The following is a 24450-nucleotide window of genomic DNA, read 5'->3' on the forward strand; positions in this document are numbered from 1 at the left end:
AAAAAATATTTCACAGATCATCTGTCATGTATCAGGTTACCTTTTTTCCTAAGAACTATTTATGGAGTACAAGACCCTGAAAGGTCAAAAATGCGTTTAGATTTATATCAACTGAGGGTATAGAATGGTAAGCCTGGTTACCTGGGGAAGAAAAACCAACAAGTAATTAGTTGCTTTTCATATTCAGGCTTGCCCTTCAATAACATGTTATTTACAGCAATAAAACTCTAAGAAGGGCTCCCATAACCATGCACAAAAAGAAGTCTGATTGCATTAGGAATAATGAGATACCACAGTGTGCTGCTTCCCTCAGCCAAAAGTGGAATTTGCCAGCACTCTTACATCTCATTTACAGTACATTGAGAACAGTTGTATAGATGGCCACATAGACACCTTTCAGATTTCTTTGTATGATACAATGGACTTTTCAAGTCTGGTGTTTAGATCTGTAGAGTTAAAACCTTTGTTTATAGATCTCTTTTATATACAATATTTTAGCCAAGTATTAATTTGAAATATTTACCCCAAAATCTTCAAAGCACCTTTCCAATGTATTGAGATATCTGAAGAAACAGATAGGTGTTAGGTGCCTAGGAGATTTTGAAAATCCCAGGAGACAGCTATCTGCTTCTTTAAGCACCTAAGGTGCCTAAATTACTTAAGCACTTCTGAAAAGTGAATCCCTGATGCTTTGTTGGACTGCCAGTAACCAGTACAACTAACAGGGCTGTGATTCTCCTGAACTGGTTTGTACTGATTGCTTTGTTGACTTCCTATACGTGCCAATTTTGTTTTCTCTTGGGTGTGGGTGTACTAAGTTAGAGCAAAAACACCACTGACAATGTTACCAAATAATCCCTGCATACCATAGGGACTCAGAGTGTGGCTTGTTAAGAACCTCCATCACAAAGTAGAGTTTTCATATACTACCCTGTGGGGTTTTATTGTTTTAAATTTTAATTACTGAGCCTGGGAATTACTCAAATGAGATTTGTTCACCTCTGTTATATATGAAATTGCCAAAGCATCTTTGCAAAGAATGTTTGCTTTTTAACTAAGTGATAATCTATTTTGTAAATAATTGAGAACATGAAATTTTGGCATATGTAGGCATGATTACCTTAGACTGGCACCTAGATCGAATTTATTCCAAATCCTGGAATACTCTAAAAAATTCCTGTCTAATTCACTTTCTAGGAATAACATTTCCAGTCTAATTCAGGGAGGCCTAATTTTCCTGGTTATGGATATATGTTGAAATAGTACCTCCTTCCATGGGGGAAGATGAATTGGTAGATATGATGATTGTTCCAGCAGATCTAAAATCTAGGACCAGGATAGAATCACTAGTATCACTGATGTATTCTCTTGTCTCATGTGTCTTGGGATTCTAGATACTAGCAGAAAAGTAATAAAGTCATATAGATGTCCAGTTTTCCAGGGTTGAGACAGTACATCTTTTTGCCCTTCATTTCTGTGTTTGGAGAAGAAAGTGTGTCTTGCTATTCTATTTGGTTGTAAAGAGGTCCCCCATTAGCATTCCAATTTTCCATGTCAGTTAATGGATTACAGACTAAAGGAAACTCCATTCTCCATGGTTCCCCAATTGGCTACTCAACAAGTCTTACTCTGTATTGAGTTTGTCTTTGATATTATTATGATTTTTATTTGTATTACCATGAATAGGAGCCCTATTCATGGACCAGGACCCCATTGCGCTAGACACACACAACAAAAGACAGTACCAGCTCCAAAGAGTTCACCATCTAAGTATTAAAGTATAAGAGACAGATTGAATACAGACAGAAACATGAGGGAGTATGAAGAAATAATAAGTACTATATTGGTAACCATGGCAGGCAGTCCTATCAGCACACCAGCAGCTTAACCTACATCAAATTTACTGTAGATGACTCAGCAAAGGAGAGTTTTAAGGAGGGATTTGAAGGAGAATAACAAGGTAGGTGTTTACAGGTAGCTTCTCACAAGTGAGAGGAGCAGCATGGGGGACAGCATGAAGACGCTTGTTTGAAAATGTAACAAGTGGGCAATGGAGGCTGACATGATCTGCGGGGGGGGGGGGGGGGGGGCCATGCCTGCGGACAGACAAAGTCAGCAAAATGTCTCACGGCCCACAATCAGATTACCCTGATGGGCCACATGAGGCAGAGGCTTGTAAAATGAAGAATATTTTCTTGTCTTTAAAGCACTTCTGGTTAAGGTCCAGGAGTGCTGACTCATCCTGGCTCAGCTAAGTTGACTTTTGGTACTGGATAAGTCCAACAATGCATACATCCAAAGCAAACAATGGCCATATTTCTGGCACTTCCTAACTTTTCAGTTCCTGACTCTGTAACTTATACATACAGAAAACCCTGTTAAAAATGTAATCATGTCCTCCTCTATTGCCTTAGAGCTTCATAATAGTATCTTTGTTTGAATTTCACATTGCCTATGTGCAGGGCTGGCTCTAACTTTTTTGCCGCCCCAGGCAAAAAAGGAAGAGCGCCGTGCCGCTGAAGCCCCCACCCCCCCCCCCCCCCCGCCCCCCGCCCCCAAACCCCCCCCCCTCCCCAGCTGAAACAAAAAAAAAAACCCCGCGCACCACCCCGCCAAACAAAAAAAAACAAAACCAAAAACATCGCGAGCGCCCCCCGCCACCCCAACATTGGCTGCCCCTTCTAAGGTGCCGCCCCAAGCACGTGCTTGGTCGGCTGGTGCCTGGAGCCAGCCCTGCCTATGTGGGTAAAAGTATGATTTCTCTGTGCTTTCCACCATGGCACCAGCTATTTTCTTAGATACCTTGATTCAGATTGCCTGCGTTCACCCTTACCCCGGAAATTCCTTTCATTCTCTTCACACCATTCTTGTGTCTGCCATCACAACCTCAATAACATTGCCAATACACACCACTGTCTCCATTCTATGAATGCTGAAACACCATGCCTTCATCACCTCTTGTTTTGACTATTGCAGTTCTCTTCCCTATGGCCTCTTCAAATCCCAACTCTCACAGCTTCAACATTTGCAGAAGGTTGCTGACTACTGTCTCACAAATACAAAGAATCTTGCCAGCATAGGTGCAAGAGCCTTCTCCTCTGCATCTCTTGCAATCTTGATCCCTACGTCTTCTGCATTTTCTCCCTTTGGTATAAATCTTAATTTCTTACTTCCTCTACTATTTCTATTAACTTTAGGTATTAACTCTGTAAAGCATTTCTGAATACATTTGTATGAGAAAGTGCATAATGAAATGTGCACTGTGGAGCCCCAAAAGGGACATTTTCAGCACAATGTACATCCAGAAACTTTCTTTACATGAGGTTCACTTCAGGGACTTGATTCTCCTCCCACTTACACTAGTATTACCCCAGTATAGTTCCATTGACTTCAGTGGAGTTACTATTGATTCAAACTAATGTGACTGAGAGAAGAATCAGGTGAGGATCTGATTCCAACCCCAGTGTGTGTAAGTCTCATGTTCAGCATTCTTTTGATATGCAGATGGAGCAGCCAACTGCTAAGAGGTATAAAACAGGATGGCGGTTCTTCCTTTGACCCACATAAGTAGCCAGTATTAGATCCCCTACTGGGAGATACTAAGAGAATTCTGCTGTCTCAGTGGGACAAGTGTTGCTTGTTAATTCCACTCTGGCTCTGAGGCAGATGCAGGGGCCTCTCAGCTCAGGGACCTGTGATCTATGATGGAGAGAAACTTTAGGAACAGCCAACCTTGGGTAGAAAGCCTAGGCTCACTTAAAAAAAATTAATATGTGTTACCAATAAAACCAAACCACAGAAAGGGGTTACACTAGAACTAAATACTGTGTGTAGGTTCTTTTCAGAGCAGTAGGGGAGATTGATTAGTATCCCAGGTGTTTCTGCCCATATTATATGGGGTACTGATAGAGGCCTTCATATTTAAGTTGCCTAACATTTTTCGTTTCCATTGTAACTGTAGCGAGGTGGAGTGGTCTCCCTCTGACATAGAGAGGGAGGAACCACTCCACACCACTACAGTAACCTTTTCTTTGAGAAGCTCGAACACCTCTATTGTTTGCAGAAGACTGTTGATATTCAGTGGGGAGGGGAATTACCTCAGGCTAGGGAAGCACCTTTGCTTTGCCCCATGACATTCTGTTGAACTTTTGCTGAGCTATAGCGGTTCAAAAACTACTATTTCCTTTCTCTTGCTTGTATTCCACAAGAAAATTTTGTCAGCAAGCAAAAATAACTGAAACACAAATATTCTCAGGTCATGTCAAAACAGCAGCAATTACTCTACTGGGAATACCTGCGAGCTGTCAGAGCTCTGTGGACACCTCATGGGCTAACTCCCAACTCCCTGGGGGTAGAAGAAGAGAGTGTACTAGGGCAAGCCAGGTGAGGGCTTCCCTCTGACTAAATCCCCAGTCCTAGCTGCCCTTTCTTCTTCTGGGAGACCAGCCTTCCCCTATCACCAGCTGATATAGTCCTATAGCTCAGGTGGTAGCTGTCTGTATTACAATGCTAAAGATTCAGGGTTCAAACACTGCTGTTGGCACATGATGGGGGTTGTTGCATGTAAGGGAATTTATTTTTACCCTTCTCTTAAAAAAAGAAAACAAACAAACAAACAAACAAAAAAAACCCCTAGAAAATACATTTAAAAACCACCATTAAGGCTTCAAAGTCAAGTACTCAAAAGTTAGGAACTCTCAGATTTATAGTTGTCCTTGCAACCTTAATTCAGCTCCCTCGTGCGCATATATTACAATACAGTCTTTAATTACATGATCACATACTTCCTTCTTTCCCCCCCCCCCATTCCTCACAGGACTCTTGCCTCATTCAATGAACAGGATGGACATCCAGGTGAATAGCAAGCCATAAATCCAGCCATTTCCTAATTTTCCAGTGCTTGACTTTGCAATCTAAATAATTATCTGTTAATGTGGGTTTTATATCTATATTAATCTGAGTATCCAAACTTTTGCACCCAGGGATTTCTGGATAATCTCTGGAGAAGTTTGTTTTCATAAAGCCAATGACATACCAAAATTTACAAAGTGTAAACTGAATGACCTGGGTAAGTGCAAGCTGGTTAGCCTGACATTGATCCCAGGAAAAAAAACTGAACTGCTGATACAGGACTTTATCATTAAAGCTATAGGAATGTAATACAATTAATAGCAATAAACATGGTTTCATGGAAGATAAGTCTTCTCAAAAATACTTAATGCCATTCACTGGCAGGATCAAAAGTGTAGTTGATAAAAGTTAGGTGAAGTATTCATGTAATATACTTAGTATTCTGGGTGAGTCATTTGATTTGGTACCAAATAGTTGTGGTGGTGGTGGTGGGTATTTGGTTTGGTTTTTTGGTAGATCAATCACTGTACAAAATCTGTACATCACATATTAACTGTTTTAAAATCTGGCTAATGGATAGATCTCAAAACATAGTTAATGGGCAAATATCAACTAGAAGCAGTTTTGCTAATGGAGGCCCTGCAGAGATTTGGTTCTCAGCCCAATGCTATTTGATATTTTTAATGAATGATGTGGAAGAAAATATAAAAGCATTTCTGATAAAGTTTGCGTATGACACACAGATTGGTGGGGCAGTAGATAACAATGAGGACAGGAGCAATCTGGACCACTTGGTAAATTGGGTACAAACAAACAAAAACAATGTGAGTTTTAATACAGCCATATGCGCAGTCAATCATCTAGGAAAAAAAGAATGTAAATCTTACTTACAGGATAGGGGACTGTATTTTGGAAAACAGTGACTAAAAAAGGTCTTCGGAAGTATTGTGAATAATCAACTGAACATGGGGACTCAGTGCAAGTGTCGCAAAAAAGGGCTAATAATTCTTGGATTTATTAACAGGGGAACATTGAGCAGGAGTAAGGAGATGATAACCAAAATATATAGCATTGGAAGAACACTACCGGAATACTGTGCTGGATTCTCTGGTTCACGATGTGACTAAAGCAGCTGGAGGCTTTTCCATGGAGAACTCCTATGAATCAAGCCCACTGGGTCCAATTCTGGTTTACACGCTAAAAAGGACACTAAAAAATTGTAGGCTATAGAGAAAAGCCACAGCAATGATTTGTAGTCTGGAAAATACACCTTACATCTAAAAGTAGCTTGAAGAAGAGTTACGGGGGGATTTAATCATGGTCTATAAATACCTACACGGGGAGATGACTTGTTAGATCATGGTTCTTTAATCTAACAGACAAACATATAAGCAGATATGATGAAAGGGGATCCAGTGGATATAGTGTACTTAGATTTTCAGAAAGCGTTTGACAAGGTCCCTCACCAAAGGCTTTTACACAAAGTAGCTGCCACAGGAAAAGAGGGAAGGTGCTCTCATGGATTGGTAACTGGTTAAAAGATAGGAAACAAAGGGTAGGTATAAATGGTCAGTTTTCAGAATGGAGAGAGGTAAATAGTGGTGTCCCATTCAACATATTCATAAATGATCTGGAAAAGGGGGTAAACAGTGAGGTGGCAAAATTTGCAGATGATACAAAATTACTAAAGATAGTTAAGACCCAGGCAGACTGCGAAGAGCTACACAAGGATCTCTCAAAACTGGGTGACTGGGTAACAAAATGGCAGATGAAATTTAATGCTGATAAATGCAAAGTAATGCACATTGGAAAGCATAATCCCAACTATACATATACAACGATGGGGTCTAAATTAGTTGTTACCACTCAAGAAAGAGATCTTGGAGTCATTGTGGATCGTTCTCTGAAAACATCCACTCAATGTGCAGCAACAGTCAAAAAAGTGAACCGAATGCTGGGAATAATTAAGAAAGGGATAGATAATAGGACAGAAAATATCATGTTGCCTCTATATAAATCCATGGTATGCCCACATCTTGAATACTGTGTGCAGATGTGGTTGCCCCATCTCAAAAAAGATATATTGGAATTGGAAAAGGTTCAGAAAAGGGCAACAAAGATGATTAGGGGTATGGAACAGCTTCCATATGAGGAGAGATTAATAAGACTGGGACTTTTCAGCTTGGAAAAGAAATGGCTAAGGGGAGATATGATTGAGGTCTATAAAATCATGACTGGTATAGAGAAAGTAGATAAGGAAGTGTTGTTTACTACTTCTCATAACACAAGAACTAGGGTTCACCAAATGAAATTAATAGGCAGCAGATTTAAAACAAATAAAAAGAAGTATTTCCTCACACAACGCACAGTCAACCTGTGGAACTCCTTGTCAGAGGATGTTGTGAAGGCCAAACCATAACAGGGTTCAAAAAAGAACTAGATAAATTCATGGAGGATAGGTCCATCAATGGCTATTAGCCAGGATGGGCAGGAGTGGTGTCCCTAGCCTCTGTCTGCAAGAAGCTGGGAATGAGCAACAGGGGGTGGATCACTTGATGATTACCTGTTCTGTTCATTCCCGCTGGGGCACCTGGAACTGGCCACTGTCGGAAGACAGGATACTGGGCTAGATGGACCTTTGGTTTGACCCAGTAGGGCCATTCTTACGTTCTTATGGAAGTTGAAGCCAAAGTTCGAACTGGAAATAAGAATTTTTTTAGCCATTAGAACAAATAACCAGTGATGTGGTAAATTCCCCATCACTTGGAGACATCAAGTCAAAATTAGATGTCTTTTTAAAACACATACTGTAGTTGAGCTAGAAGCTATTGATCTAGATGCAGAAATTAATGGATGAAATTCTCTGGCCTCTGCCCTGTACTATTCAGGAGGTTAGACTAGATTATCATAATGGTCCCTTCTGGCCTTAAGTCTAAAAATATTCAGAAAAAATCCAGTTACATCTATGTCCCAGCTCCCATAACTTTTCCCTTAAAATACCCTGGAACAGACCTATTTTATGACCTTGGAATGATGGTGCATTTTCCATAGTTAAGGCTGCAGCTGAGCTTCCCTTATTCCAATTCCCCTCTTGCCTCTTTGTACTTCAGTTCCCATGTGAATAAAATGGGTATAATGATATTTTCTGTTGACTCCTGAACTGTGACCATGCATCATACCTCATTAGTGATTTTATGCTTGCTAAAGGTAGAATGACATTATAGACCATAAGATTGACAGGGTGTATTGGTTATTATTTGGAACATGCATGGGGGGTGCAAATAGGTGAACATAAATAAATTGCTTATTAGGCTTGCTATGATTAAAGGTCTGTGGTATTAGTATGAGGCTTTGTGGGAGCAGTTATGCTGAAGGCTGGGAGTTAGGCCTACACTAGTCAGCTAAGGAGATAACCCCAGGGCAGATATTTTGCACACTCATTCTGAGACACTATCTAGCAAATAAACATAAAAGGTAACTGCTTGATCACAACACTTGTGGCTAAGGTCCCTGTGCTTAATTTGTAGCAAAAGAGGTGCCAAGGCTCATGCAACTGGGTGCCAGGGCTCAAGTAATTTTGTACATTCATAACTGATGCAGCAAGCCCCAAAGGTGCGGGGCTATGAACTGCCAAGCCTAGAGGTGCCGGGGCTCACCCTGCAAAGCCCTGGCCTAAATTAAGCACTGTGAGGCCCTGAGCCGGCACTGAGGTTCTGGGCTATAACTGAGGAGCACCTCTCCTGTCCCAGCCTCACCCAGCACTGCCCCAGGGAACCAGCAGAAAAGTCTTCTTAAATGGCCGGCTAGTTCCTGATTGAACATTGTCCCCTCCTGGCCCTTCTAGGCCTCTAGAGGACCAAGTCTTTTTGTTAGCCCAGCCTGAACGTTTTTTTTTTTTTTAAGCCATTGCCTCCAGCAGGGGGCAGAAAATGCCTGATACACTCTGTTGTTGTAGCCAAGATGGTCCCGGAATATTAGGGAGAATGTGGGCAAGGTAATAATTTATTAGTCCAACTTCATAAGTTGGTCCAATAAAAGATATTACCTCACCAACTTTGTCTCTCTGATAGACCCTCTCAGTTTGTTTGTTTGTTTTGTTTGTTTTTACAGAGATATCGGTCAAACAATAGGCAGGAGGGCTACCGAGGAAAGGTTTCAGCCAGAGCTAAATTTAAAATACTTTCCATTAAAGTATTATGCGGAGAAACCACACAGAAGCCTCAGAGAACTCAAAGGGCATAAAAATGAACCCTGGGTAAAGTTCCTTGCTGATTGGCCATTCACTTTTAGAAAAACACAGGAATCAAACCCCATTTAAGGCCCAATTTTGCACAATTATTTTGTCATTACCAGGTGCCTCCATAATTGAGTCATTTAGTGTTGGTAAAGAATGGGTTTCTCTGAAGGAACAAAACAGGAGTATGAACAGATATCCCCATGTTTTGTTTTCAATTTAAGATTCAACTCCAAAAAAACATAACCAGCAGAGAGAGAGAGAGAGAGAGAGAGTGTGTGTGTGTGTTGCAAAGTGGTGGACAGAGGTAATCCCCAAAGCGGTTACTGTATTAGAGAACAGGGAGATGGGAAGTCACTAGTTTTCAAGTGAGAGGGCAAACATTCTCAAACCTGATCCCTCTCCTTTCAGAAAATCAGTCCCACCTTAGCCTCCTCACTATTTACCTGGGGCTGAGATGACCGCATTTGTCTGTCTGTTCCCTTGTGACAGGCATTTGTCCTGAAGTGTTGGGAAAACAAAACAAAACAAAAAAACAAAAAAACAAGGGTGATAGAATTCACGGGAAGAAACTAGCTAACAAATACTTCTATTTTTCCATTATACTATGCAGGACAAAAAAGGCCAAAATGGTTTGGAGGTTAGCTTCAGGACTGATCAAGGAAGAGTGACAAGGATAACACAGATCACTCTTCTGATCTACTAATGCCAGAGCAAACACTTTTTTTGAACTCATTAGACCTGACAGAGGCGGAAAGATGAGACTTTGCTAAGCTGCAGGCAAATTAGTGTTAGTTGATAGCACATCAGGGCATCATACAAACTAAAATTAAGCAAACAAAGCTACAGTGAAGGAAATGACTGGAAAACAACAGAATGGTTGTAAGCTATACAGTGTAATATATATCAAAAACACATCTTAACTGAAAGTAGTTTGTGTCCACTCTTTCTTAAATGAAGTTGCTGTTGAGATTCTGAGTGCTTAACACTTTATTGTAAAGTTGTAGATTTATACATTTTTTTGTTCTAGACTTTTTATTAAAGTCCTTCATTTATTCCTAGAACAGCTACAGCACCAGATTCTCAATCAGAGCTTTTCCTTTTGCATCTTTGGGGCAGTACAAACTGCTCAGAATCTGTAAAGGGCATGATGGATTGATTTAAATCCAAGTGATTTAAATCACAGATTTTAATTATGATTTAAATCAGCAAGCAGGAAACCTTGATTTAAATAATTTGAATCTTCTTTTGCATTTATAATTCTAAGTTATCTTCCTAAAGAAAGGTTCATTCTCATTGGTTCATATAACCAATAAAACATGTTGATTTGCAACTAAATATAGCCTTTATACTAAATTTGGTACTTCTTTTTGCTAATCAGGAGGATATGTTATATCTATACACCATTTATTAAGCAATTATATAGCTCAAAAAGATTCAGATTCTTAATTTTTAAATTTTTGTTTTGTTAGAAATAATTCATTTCTTATTTATTAGATGACCATGTTTTACTCATGATTTGTCTTGAACTGCATTTGGATGGAAACAGTAATTCAATTACAAATAATAAAAAAAGCTGGTTTTGTGTATTAGCTAAATAAAACTACCTTAAATGTGCTTGATACATAAGAAAAATTTATCAAAACATGTTTTGCATTCAAAACTGATTTATTTCACAAAGCAGTATTAGCTTTTGTAGTTAGTAAACTGATGGATAATTGTTGGTCACCATGTGCCAGGTTTTCAGAGCATTTACATGTCTAAAGATGCAGGTAAGTGCCTCAAGGGATTTTCAAAGTGCCGAAACAGCTTAGGTGCCTAAGTCCTATTGAAATTAGTAGGAGCTGAAATCAATGGGAGTTAGTTCCATCCTGAACACTCAGCTCATCTTTCATTTGAAAATATAGTTCTGCTCCCACCAGCACTTGGCTTTTGTCTCCTGGTCACCCTGCTAGTATCGCTCTCTTGACTGTGTGTAGTTTGATGTCCTTTTCTGTAGCCTCTGATTTCCATCAGCTTTGCTGTTGAAATTGGACGACAGTGAAGCATACTAATGGATTCAGTCTCCTGATCCCCTTCCCTCAAGTCGCTGATGCTGGATATATATGCCCTGCTCAGGATGTCAGCTAACACCAATAATCATCCTGGACAATGTCTAATCTCTACCTAGTAGCGCTAGAGGCACATCAACATGTGGAGCACTAAGAAGGGTCTACAATGACTGTCTGATTGCACGATCACTGAGTGGCCACAGGTGTGCTGATGGAATCGCTCTATACCACAGCTAGAAGCTGTCTTTCTATTTGGACGTAGCCCTGTTCTGTCTCTGACAGGGCTCTGCTAGCATAAGTGATTGGCTGCTCCTATAAAAGAGAGACACCCAGTCCCTTCTGCGATGCAATGTCAGTGGCTGGCTGGTAGTACTTCAAGACCAGGGCATCCATTATAATTTATTTCAGCAGATCAAATGCTTCCTGTTTGGGACCTGTCCAGTCCCACTCAACATCTGGCTTTGTGACATGACATATGGGCTCTGCTACCGCAGCAAGGTGTAGATAGAACTTGGACATAAAATGTATCATTCCTATGAAGCATTATACCCCTTCCACACCCACTGGATCTGGCATGTCTCTGACTGCTTTGATCTTGGTGGGATCTGCTTTCAGTCTCTCTGCTGTGAGCAGATGGTCAATGTAAGTCACCTCAATCTGTTTGTCACATTTTTTTGGATTGAGTTCTTGTCCCTGCGTTGCTGTAGAAAAGCTTGTAGTTTTCTGTCATGGTCTCGTTCACCTTTCTCTCATTGCTGCCTTCACCTATAATGAGGATGCTATCTGCAATTATTCAGCTTCCTCCCCCCAGGCAGTCCTTCCAGTGCTTACGTGAGGCTTCTCTGGGACAACTCTGGTGCTTGGCTTATGCATGTGACGCCATCTAAAGTGACCAAATGGTGTTGCAAAGGTTATCAGCCTGCTGGACTCTTAATCCAGATTTATGCACCAAAACTCACTCCTCACATCACAAGGATTCTGGCTTTGGAAAGTTCTGGCAATATGCCATCAATGATGGGCAGTAGGCAGTGGCATCTTTACAATGTCCAGATCAGTGGCTTTGGATCTATGCAGATGTGTAATTTGTCTGATGGCTTCTCTACCACCACCATGCTGCTTACCCAGACTATACAGGCCTCTATATGTACTATGACTACACTTGGCAGTATTCAATATTTTTTAAAATTTCAATGAAAAAAATCTGGTTTTTAATCTTTTTTTCAATATTTATCCATTTTTATTTACATTTCTGCAGAGTGTCAGCAGCCTGGACGAGCTCCCAATAGTGAAGGGAGGCCACCTTGCTGCTTAATGGCTCCTGTGGGGGAGCTCCTCCTCCTCCTCCTTGCAGTCCTGGCTGAGGGTCTCTGTCCCACCAGCCCTCCCTCCTTCACCTTGCACCTGCAGGGATCAGGTGTCAGCTGCCCTGTGGCTAGGCAGGGAGCCCTCTGCAGCTCCACTGTCACAGAAATGAGTGAGAAGGTCCTGGTGGGGCAGAGCAGAGACTCCTGGCACTCCCAACTGGTGAGTGAGAGAGCAGGTCCATGACAATGACACCCAGCCCCAGCAGGTGCAAGGTTGTGGGAGGAGAGAGGCTGCACTTATGCCAATTATTGATTTTTTTCCCCATCAATTTCAGCATGTCAGCGGAAATCAACTTTTCCCAACCTTCATCAATTAAAGTCAAATCCTCCCAAGCCAAGCCTAGCTATGATACTCCTGCTCTGCAGATGTTCCAGCTCCTTGCATACTAGATTTACATAGTGCCACTGGAATTTTCCTTCATGATAAGCACACAGGTCCCACTGTGGGATCTACTACCAGTTGCTGCTTTCCTTTGAGGCACCCACTGCCTTTGAAAACATCCCCATATGTTTTTAAATTTCTCTCCATTGTCCCCTTCTTCTTCTTAAACTACAGCTATAAAGTTTTGATGCTGCATCATGATCAAATCTATGGCTTGTATGACTGTATTCCCCAAGAAGGGTCTGCAGTCCTTACTATCCACCATCACAAACTGCAGTTGGTACCATCTGTTATTCTTTGGGTTAATTATTATGAGTTTACATTTTCCTATGGGCTGCATTATGCTCTCATAGTACATTATTAGATTATGCCCACTCTTTGCAATGGGCATGTTTGAATCCAAATCACCCTGAAAAAATCTCACAGCAGAAGGCCTTACTAGCCAGCTGAAATCATACAGAGTGTTCCCTATTAATATTGTGGCATGCATCGAGGTTGTTGTTGTCCATTGTTGCTTTCCTGATAGCCTGAACCTATGCTTTCAGACTCAAAGAGAGAGTCATGATATCATTGCTGCTGTCTGATGTGCCATCCCCTCTTGTACAACTCTGACTAAATCTTTGAGATTTTCCTCTGCTCTCTCACACACACTACTAAAATGGTTCCATTTGCCACATTCCTTGCTCTGCTGTCCTAGTTATGAGCATTTCTGCTTTATCCGCTGTCAAAAATCTGTTCAAGTCACATCGCCCCCTTTAGGCTATGTGGGAAATGTGTGCAGATGAGTCCAATTATTCCCTCAACACAGCAGGTGTTGCTGTGTGTCATTCTAGTGGGCTGCCTCTTGATCCTCCTGCTAAGGCCTCTTGACTGTCTGGTCCCCTCTCAGGATCCCAGGTGAAACCACAAAACTGCTCGTAGTCAGCAAACAGGGTTAGACAAAAAAAGGTAAAGAAAAATCTGTAAGCAGCTCCCTCCAAAATATGGGCCTCTCTTACTTCAGAAGGGCCTTGGGATAATCCATGCCGGCTTCAGAATCCACTGGGGCTCCAGCGCAAGTCTCAATCCTTTTCCCCATTCCACTCAGGGGTTCTGCACCCTCCTTCTGTGACGGCAGGGGCTCTTGAGGCTGGATGTCCTCTTCGGGGCTGGAGAAACTCAACAGTCTGTTCCCTTCCCAAGGTTGCCCCTCAGCTGAGTGGAGTTCCCTCTTTTTAACTCCTCCTCCAGTCCTGGCATGATTGGCAGGTGTGGCAGGTCAGGGCCATTTCAGCCCAAAGCAGCTTCTTAACCCCTTTCATGCTAGTGTGGGGTTTATATACCCCATCACACCTGGTCATGCTGTCTCCCATAGTAAAGGAATCTTACTCTGAGTATGTAACCCTGGCCACCTGCTCTGCTTTGCTGTTGTCTCACTACATGTACTTCTGGGGGTGTTTTGTACCTGAGGGCTTTCATCCTTTCTCTTGAATCTTTTGCCGCATTCTGCATGTCTTAGCATCTGTCTCACGAGACATTGCCTACTAGGGTTGCCAATCCTCCACTAATTCTATTGGTGTCACTAGAATAACATTCCCTCCAGGAGTCATGGGCCCACTGACTCCAGCTCCACTGATCATGAAACATGCAGTGCCTAAGTGCCTTTGTGAATCTAGCCCTATGTGCCAATGTGCATCTTTAGGTGCCAAAATACCTTTAAAAATTCTGGCACTTAGGTGATTTTGAACATTTTGAACATTTTACCCTCTGTGCCAAAGCCAAGTCCATACACAGACTGTCAAATATTGAGATCAGAGGCCTCTAGAATGGTCTCACCACAATCTGCTTTCTTTTGGATGTGAACACTCTTATTGTAATCCATGTCTTGGTCTCTTCATGACTAGACTACTGCAATGCACTCCACACCTCAAATCCAGTTAGAAACTGAAGCTTCACCCTGGTCCCCCTCCTTACCCTTCCCTGCTGGTGAGCCTCAGGTGCATCCTGCTTCCCGGAGCCAAAAGGAACATAAGAACGGCCATACTGGATCAGACCAAAGGTCCATCCAGCCCATTATCCTGTCTACCGACAGTGGCCAATGCCAGGTGCCCCAGAGGGAGTGAACCTAACAGGTAATGATCAAGTGATCTCTCTCCTGCCATCCATCTCCATCCTCTGACAAACAAACAGAGGCTAGGGACACCATTCCTTACCCATCCTGGCTAATAGCTATTAATGGACTTAACCTCCATGAATTTATCTAGTTCTCTTTTAAACCCTGTTATAGTCCTAGCCTTCACAACCTCCTCATGCAAGGAGTTCCACAGGTTGTGCGCTGTGTGAAGAAGAACTTCCTTTTATTTGTTTTAAACCTGCTGCCCATTAATTTCATTTGGTGGCCCCTAGTTCTTATATTATGGAAACAAGTAAATAACTTTTCCTTATTCACTTTCTCCACACCACTCATGATTTTATATACCTCTATCATATCCCCCCTTAGTCTCCTCTTTTCCAAGCAGACAAGTCCTAGCGTCTTTAATCTCTCCTCATATAGGACCCGTTCCAAACCCCTAATCAAGCCCCAACTTCTGCATCAGCGCATGGAGAGTCTGGCATGTGGACCAGGCCCAAGTGCTGTGCCAGCAGTGCTTCCAGTGGCCGGATGACTTCCATGCCGTAGTGGAAGCTGCTGCTGGTGTAATGCCAACAGACCCCAGTCATCAGCAGGTAGGATCAAACCGGGGACCTCTGGAGCTTAGTGCATGAGCTAAAAGCCAACTGGCTGTTAGCTAAGGCTGAAGAGCAGACTCATTTTATCTCTCTCTCTAAGTGGTCTTGGTGCCACTGGATGGGACAGAACACCACACCCAGGAGGTGTGTGGGTTGCACTGGCACTAGGGTTACCACCTTTGAAATGCCAAAAAAACAGCATCCATCCCACAAGGCAAACCTGCCACAACCCCACCCCCAATTACAAGGCAACTCCACAAACACCCCCCCTCTCCCCCCCAGTCACTTGTATCTAGACAGAGAACACATATAGATTAGACTGATAACATCGCATGTCTCCTCACTCTCGCATGACTCAAACCCTCTCTCTCACACACACAGTGCGCTTGCGCATTGGTAGCCATACAGCTGCTGTATTTTCAACAGTTTTGTTCTATTATCATTTAAAATGTGGAAGTGGGAACACTGCAGCATCTTTAGCTGGACACAGAAAGTTTTAACATTTGATATCCCAGTGTACTGTGGTAACACAAATCTTTAGACCCACATAACTCCACCCCTCCCACCCAAGCAGATTAAATTATTTTTCTGGCAGATGGCAAATCCATAAAAAAAACTAGGAAGTAGGAAGACTTTAACTATCTTTTCTTCTTCACATCATTAGCTAATTTCACTAGCTTTACACACTTTTCATTTCTTCCTTCTTTTCAAAATGCCACCTACATTGATGGTACTAAACTGGGAACTCCAGCCAAGGGCAGAGAAATAATACAAAGGAACCACTGTTAGAAATATAGGCAGAGCACAAACACAACTTATTTTAAAAATAATCCCAAACACAAGTACTCAGTGGAGGTGACATACTTAAAAAGCAGCAGCAGCAGCGTAGCAGACAACATATTAGACATGATGCCAAAATGCAAATAGCAGTAAAAAGAGATGATTTTAGGTTGCATAGGTGGAGGCCTTATACCACAGAACAAGGACATAGCAGTCTCTCTTCAGGTACTTGTGGGATCACACCTAGAATACAGCTTTTAGTTCTAAGTACTCTGAAGCCACAAAGTTGTATATATAGGTAAATTGGAGGAAATGCAGGAAAATCCAGCAAAAACAATTAGAATAGTGAAGGGATTGATGTGTGATATATATATATATACTGGCATCTAGTAGCCTACTTCAAAACCATATTCAGATGCACTCCTAATTTTATTTCTTCACCACTTCTCCAATACTCATGTCTGCCCACACTGAGATAATATAGCTGTCATTTCCTGTCATCTGGCATTTTCATTGACATTCCTTAGAAGAAACAGATTTACAACCTGTGTGTATCAGAGTTTTACACAGAGTGTAAGTTTAAGATATACTTTCACTAAATATTCTTTGCACTTTTTAAAAAAATCCAGCAATCTAGTTTTATTTAAATAAACTGGAATTACACAAGAAGCATCAGAATTACTTGGTGTGCCTCCAGAGGAAAGACGTTCCAAATGGACATAATAGAGCTTATTGGGTTTTTCTATATTCTATAATTTTATTATTTGCATGAAACGGGAAGAAAAGGCAGAAGCTCCATATTAAACTGTAAGAGAAAAGGGTTAAATTTTAGTGGTCCCAAGGAATCATGGCTCAGTGTGTTATACATAAGCCACTTGGATGCAAGTGAGGTGTTAACAGGATCTTTCACTACCTCAAGTTTAATACAGTGTGTGGCAATTAAATTGGCCATCTGCACACAGAAGGGTGACACTTAACTCTCAAGAAGAATGAAAATGTCTTTAATTCAGTTAGGTATAACATTCCTTTTGGATATGATCTCAGCAGAGGAAGAGGGAGAAACAGCATGTGTACACTAGGAAAAAAGTGTGGTTTTGTCATGTGCTACCTAATACATGTTAAAATCCTAGTGTAGAAAAGGCAGATGTGGAGGGTGACAGTTTATCTGAACCAGATAACATGTTAAAACCAAAATTTTCTTTGCCTACACTAGGATTTTAACATGTGTTAGCTAGCACTTTTTTTCATAATGACGACAAGAGCAGAGAGAGAGAAAGACGGAGCAGAGGGTTAACCCCCTCCAGGATCATAAGAAGTGAAGTACAGATAAGGGGAGTGAAAATAAAAGGGTGCAACTAGTTCTACCTCCTCATTCCCCTCTAGATCACAGCTTCTCAAGCATACACTTAGCACAAAAGCAGGTTTGGACACAAGATTTGCAAATGCACAAACTGATGCTAGAGGCTTAAATGTAGGAAAAGGCTGAGCCTACATTTGGCCTATGTACTAGCCAAACCAATAACCAAACAAAGATAAAATTCCTTCAAAAGTATATATACTTTACAAATCAAAAGAGTCAAATGAGGATGTAATTAGAACTCTAGGGCATTTTTTATTGCAAAAAGGTGTATTTTGTACTACAAGAGAGCTATATTGATGTAAAATTCTAGGCAGTCTTTACCTTATGTAGCTAGCTAATAGGTAAACCCTGGGTGGTTTTACCTTAAAGTACAAAATACACCTTTTTTGAAGTGAAGAAATAGTCTAAAATCTTGAAAGGTAGAACACTAGACGTTGGGTAGAGCCCCGTGCAGGACTATTCTTTAATCCCACTCCCGCTATTATGGCAGCAGGTCCTGCAGGAGCTGTGGGATCCCAGTCCCACTGCAGTGCTCCACATTAAAGAAATTAGTTAAGGATTCCAAACACTGATGGCTTGTCTACATAAAGGAATTTTTTGCAACAGTGTTGTTACAACAGAGTACAAATCCCCAGCAGAGAGATGCTGCACCTATGCAAAGTAGAATAACTTGAACCAGTCAGAGCCTCACTTTACAACAGTGCATCACATCTACACTGCATCAGCATAGTTATACAAGTACCAAAATCCCTAACAGAAGCAGGCTTTAAGAACAGTAAATGCCATTTGGCAATAAAAACCAATGAGATTTAAACAATGGATGCATTTTTCCCATTAATGATGGAATTAGGTCCCTGAGCATTAAACATTAGAAACCACCATCTTATACTATTAGTTAAGCAGCTCTTACCTCAGAGAATCTTTGTACATCCTGGGTTAGAGTTCCCACCCTCTTCCATTGATAATATTTGAGTAACTTCAAAATTGCAGGATTCACTGCATTATCAGATGGCACTGTCCGGAAGAAATAAGGATATTTTTTCTTATCAGCTAACTCTGGGGTTGTTGCTGCAAATGAAAGCTGAAAAACAAAGAAATGGAAATCTCAATGAGTGAAATCTAATTGCTGGCCCCATAAGAAGCTTACCCTACTTAATGCAAGGCAAAGTACATGAGGTGATGAATTATGGACATTTGGAGAGTTTTTGACTGTCTTATGTTAAAGAAATAACAAACCTCTTTGAAATCTTGCTACCATCTTTTACTTTTCAGAAATAAACCTTTTCAACCTTGTCTACCTTTTAAAAAACAACACCATATATCCTATTAAAATCACAACATAATAGCCCATCTGCTACAAATTTAAGTTCATGACTCATTAAAGTTTTGAGAGGGTTGCACTACAAAATTCCCTGGGTCAGATTAACCACACCTATATTAAAAACCAGGGGCAAGAAGCTTTTGGGGAGAAAACTTCTGAAGAATCCCCTGTGGAAATCCCTCCAACTTCCCTCCACAAGGAAGGGTCCAGAGCCCACTGCCAATCCTGGTCACCACTCTGTGGCTTCAGTGGAAGTTGTGGGTGTGCAGAACATTTAAAAATAAAGCCATTTAGTTGTCTCCATGTGGATTCAGGTGTCTAAAGCCATGGAGGAAATCAACAGGCAGCCAAGATAAGCACTCAGAAGTCCCTGGCTCCAAATCTCCAAGTGTGTTAGTTAGACAATGGCTCTCTCTGGACTGTTGTATTAGGACAGAGCCAGATTGTTCCTGGCTCTTGCACAACTTTTAAAATTAGGCCACTTGCGTGCCTAAATGTGGAGTTAAATGACTAACACCAGGCACACTTCTGGAAATGTTGGCTAAACCTCTCTGACTGAGGCTAGGTCTACACTACCCGCCTGAATCGGCGGGTAGAAATCGACCTCTCGGGGATCGAATTATCGCGTCTCGTCGGGATGCGACAATTGATCCCCGAATCGACGCTCTTACTCCACCAGCGGAGGTGGGAGTAAGCGCCGTCGACGGGAAGCCGCGGAGGTCGATTTTGCCACCGTCCTTACAGCGGGGTAAGTCGGCTGCGATACGTCAAATTCTGCTACGCTATTCGCGTAGCTGAATTTGCGTATCTTAAATCGACCCCCCCTCCCCCGTAGTGAAGACCTGCCCTAAGTTTCTCCTCTGTAAATTGGAGCTGATACAGACTCACATCTCAGTGGGGTTTTTGAGAAGTAATGAGTAAATGTTTTTTAAAGTGCTTTGAAAACTAAGGCACTGGCTCAGAGCAATTCTAATTGACAATGCTGAAAATGGCAGTTGGAGTCTATGTTCCCAATGTTGTCAACACCAATCATAGTATTGTAGTACTGGAAGGGATCTCGAGAGTCTTAGTCCCCTGAACTCATGGCAGGACTAAATATTATCTAGACCATCCCTGACAGGTGTTTGTCCAACATGCTCTTAAAAATTTGCAATGATGGAGACTCCACAACCTTCCTAGGCAATTTATTCAAGTGCTTAACCACCCTGACAGTTAGGAAGTTTTTCCTAATGTTCAACCTAAACCATCCTTGCTGTAATTTAAGCCCATTGCTTCTTGTTCTATCCCTCAGAGGTTAAAGAGAACAATTTTTCTCCCTCCTCTTGTAACAACCTTTTATGTACTTGAAAACGGTTATCATGTCCCGTCTCAGTCTTCTATTCTCCAGACTAAACAAACCCAATTTTTTCAATCTTCCTTCAGAGGCCATGTTTTCTAGACCTTTAATCATTTTTGTTGCTGTTCTCTGGAATTTCTCCAATTTGTCTACATCTTTCCTGAAATGTGGCACCCAGAACTGGACACAATACTCCAGTTGAGGACAAATCAGCGTGGAGTAGAGCAGAATTACTTCTTGTGTCTTGCTTACAACACTCCTGCAAATGCATCCCAGAATGACGTTTGCATTTTTTGCAACGGTGTTACACTGTTGACTCATATTTAGCCTGTGAGCCACTATGACCCCCAGATCCCGTTCCACAATACTCCTTCCTAGGCAGTCATTTCCCATTTTGTATGTGTGCAACTGATTGTTCCTTCCTAAGTGGAGTACTTTGCATTTGTCCTTATTGAATTTCATCCTATTTTCTTCAGATCATTTCTCCAGTTTGGCCAGATCGTTTTGAATTTTAATTCTATCCTCCAAAGCAATTGCAACCCCTCCCAGCTTGGTATCGTCTGCAAACTTTATAAGTGTACTCTCAATGCAGTTAAACTTCTGTTAGAAATGGTGGGAAATTTAAAATAAATTGTCCAAGTATCAACAGGCCAGCTCCTTATCATCTGAGCTCTGAAGCAGCCCATTAATCCACCAACTCTCATCAGGGATGACAGAGGGGTAAAAAAAAAAGAGGAGGAGGAGGAGGAGGAAAGAAATGAAAGGCTGCCTTCCTGACTGTGTATTACTTCAAGAGTGACACATTATATACCTGTCTCCTTTAAGAACTGAAGAGACAGCCTGGATTAAGAAGGCCTCTCAACTTCCTCTTGCACCTTTAAAAGGTTCGGGTTATTCCTCATACAGAGACTTTACTTACCCTCTGCAGGGTTGTCCAAATGCCCCTTGCCTCCCAACCATTCATATTTGTGTGCTACATTTGTGGATATCCAATTGGGTGTCTTATGCATCAATACCTATGATGCCTTCATTTCTTTTTCTCAGACCTCATCTACCTTTCCCTGTACCTCCCCAGTCCTCCTCCTGCATCACCATTTCCCTGGATTCTAATTGCTATCCTCCTTCCCTGAGTCTCCTTAGTGCCCCTAACTTCCTTTCTGTCTCTCCCACAAGTTACCTTCTATCTGCTTTTCTTCTGCTCAACTTTCAACCTAATATTCCAACTTTCTCTTTCTTCTTTTCCTTTCTCACTTACGGGGGGTTTTCTCCATCCCCTTAATGTCTCTATCTACCCTCAAACGAATCCCGAGCCACTTGCTGCACATTGGCACTGTTGTAGGGGCAGCGCACTCGGGTACACACTTAAGGGTGCCAGTTTCTACCTCCATGCATCAGGAAACAGCAGAACTGAGAAAGTCAAAAGAACCCTGCTGAATTGTCTGATGTGCAAAATTACTGCTGCTGAAAGGCAGCACAGTTTTGTGAATGACTTTCAGACAAACCATATGCAGCTGCTCAGGGGATAGCATATGTGGTACCTGTTTTGCCCCAGGCCTTCCCACCTCTTTCCTGAAAATGCCCCTATTTCTGACATCCATGGGATACTTGTGGTTATTTTCTACAGCAAGTTTAATACTCCAAATCTTCTGCCAAGAACATGCCTCTCAGGCTGCTGTCAGCCATGCATGGCTTTTGAATCTCTTTATTGTAACAATCTGATAAAAATTGGTGCTCTCCATATCATATAACAGAAGGGAACATATGGCACACAGTGATTTATTTGTAGAAGAATCCATACAAAATTCACTGTTCTTATGCCAGAAGAATTTTTGGTTGATGCTGAAAAAGCAACAGAAATTGTATAATGAGATCTTAATAAAACTGATCTTTCAGGCTCAGTAGAAGAGTGATAGAGCACAGGTGCAGTATATAAATGTATCCAAGCGCACTATTAAGTACATTTGCGTTTTTTGACCATGCATTCTTTAAATCTGTTCCAGAAATATTATACTGATATTCAAAAAAAGAGATGGGTCTAAACCAAAACATCAGATCTAAATCCTCCTGCATGTTAACAAAGATTGGATGTAGCTTGGAAGAGATAGGAGCCTGTCCCTAAACTCAGGAAAATAATGCGGCATTGGTTTGAATTTGGTCCATATTTGGGAGGTTATTTTCACAAACAGAAGGGCTACAAACTATTAAAAAAAAACAAAAAAACAAGGTTAATGTTTGCAGAAATGGTTGGTTTACCCTCCATAGCTCACCAAGGAAAGTTTCCTGCTGCTCACTGGCCAGTAGCTGAGTGGATTTTTCAAGCCCTATACTACTATCCATTTAACACTGCACTGTGAAATATTCTAAATAATTAAAGCAAAGCTTCACCTATCAAAATTTATGAGCGAAGTACATTTTATGATTGTGTAGCCTTGATTTTCTTTCACAGCATTGATTGGCTTATTCGTTACTTCATAAAATTTAGTATTCTGCCATGTGTCTACAAGTAATTAATTCAGAGAGCAAAGGAACGAAAGCGTGTGAAAAGAACTGTCCAGCTTCTCTGGTTTGCCGAGTAAAGTTAAACTTCCTTTAAGGTACTATACAAAAGAGTGCTATAGCTGTAAATGAAGACCTCCACATCAAGTTGAGAGAGAAAAGCTCTTCGAGTAAACAGGCCAGCATGAAAAGGCAGCTGACAGCTATGCTGTACAAAGCCTGGTGACTGGAAGAGACTTCATTTGGGAATTAATTCAATATAAAAAACTAACAAAGAAAATAATATGGTTGTTCTTTAAGAAATAAAAGTTGTCGAGATTTTACAGCAACACAAATGAGGGGAGGAGCTGAGACAAGTTTCATACCCAGTGAGATGTGCCTGTCTAGAAGGAGTAGAGTACAAAGAAGCTTGGATCTGTCATGTTTCTTTTACCAGCAGGTATATATTGTGGACAAGGAAAGAACTAGATATGAGGAGGCTACTACTACTACAGGTGTAAGTAGTCATTGGGGGAAAAATACTACTCCATCTAACCATAGATGCACACAGTATATGTAGTGTATAAATAAACTATAATTAGGGCTGTCAATTAATCGCAAACTCACGCGATTAACACAAAAAAATTAATCACGGTTAAAAAAAGTAATCACAATTAATCGCACTTATAACAATAGAATACCAATTGAAATTTATTAAATATTTTTGGATGTTTTTCTACATTTTCAATATTTATTTCAATTATAAAACAGAATACAAAGTGCACAGTGCTCACTTTATATTATTATTTTTTATTAAAAATATATGCATTGTAAAAATAATAAACAAAAGAAATAATATTTTTCAATTCACCTCATACAAGTGCTGAAGTGCAATCTCTTTATCGGGAAAGTGTAACTTACAAATGCAGGGTTTTTTTGGTTACATAACTGTACTCAAAAACAAAACAGTGTAAAACTTTAGAGCCTACAAGTACACTCAGTCCTACTTCTTATTCTGCCAATTGCTAAGACAAACAAGTTTGTTTACACTGACGGGAGATACTGCTGCCTGCTTCTTATTTACAATGTCACCTGAAAGTGAGAACAGGCATTCACATGGCACTTTTGTAGCCGGCATTGCAACGTATTTAGCATATCTGGTATGTAAACATTCAGATGTCCCTTCATGCTTTGGCCACCATTCCAGAGGACATGCTTCCATGCTGATGATACTCGTTAAAAAAATAATGTAACAATTAAATTTGTGACTGGTACTCTTTGGGGGGAGAAGTGTAGTGTCTCCTGCTCTGTTTTACCCACATTCTGCATATATTTCATGTTATAGCAGTCTCGGATGATGACCCAGCACATGTTGTTCGTTTTAAGAATATTTTCACTCCAGATTTGACAAAATGCAGAGAAGGTACCGATGTCAGATGTCTAAAAATAGCTACAGCAGTTGACCCAAGGTTTAAGAATCTGAAGTGCTGTCCAAAATCTGAGAGGGATGAGGTGTGGAGCATGCTTTTAGAAGTCTTAAAAGAGCAACACTCTGATGCGGAAACTACAGAACCCAAACCACCAAAA

General features: G+C 41.1%; 1 protein-coding gene across 1 annotated transcript in view; it reads right to left on the reverse strand.

The window, feature by feature from the left end:
- The window catches only part of GABBR2 (gamma-aminobutyric acid type B receptor subunit 2), an 860826-nt gene that overhangs the window by 519620 nt on the left and 316756 nt on the right, over positions 1–24450 (reverse strand). The window contains exon 3 of the mRNA XM_026659240.2: positions 18642–18812. Within this exon, the coding sequence (XP_026515025.1) occupies positions 18642–18812 (171 nt within the window). The remainder of the gene's footprint in view (positions 1–18641; positions 18813–24450) is intronic.

This window comes from Terrapene carolina, unplaced genomic scaffold (genome assembly GCF_002925995.2).
Source record: "Terrapene carolina triunguis isolate 2854851 unplaced genomic scaffold, T_m_triunguis-2.0 Scaffold613, whole genome shotgun sequence".
Taxonomy (NCBI): domain Eukaryota; kingdom Metazoa; phylum Chordata; order Testudines; family Emydidae; genus Terrapene; species Terrapene triunguis.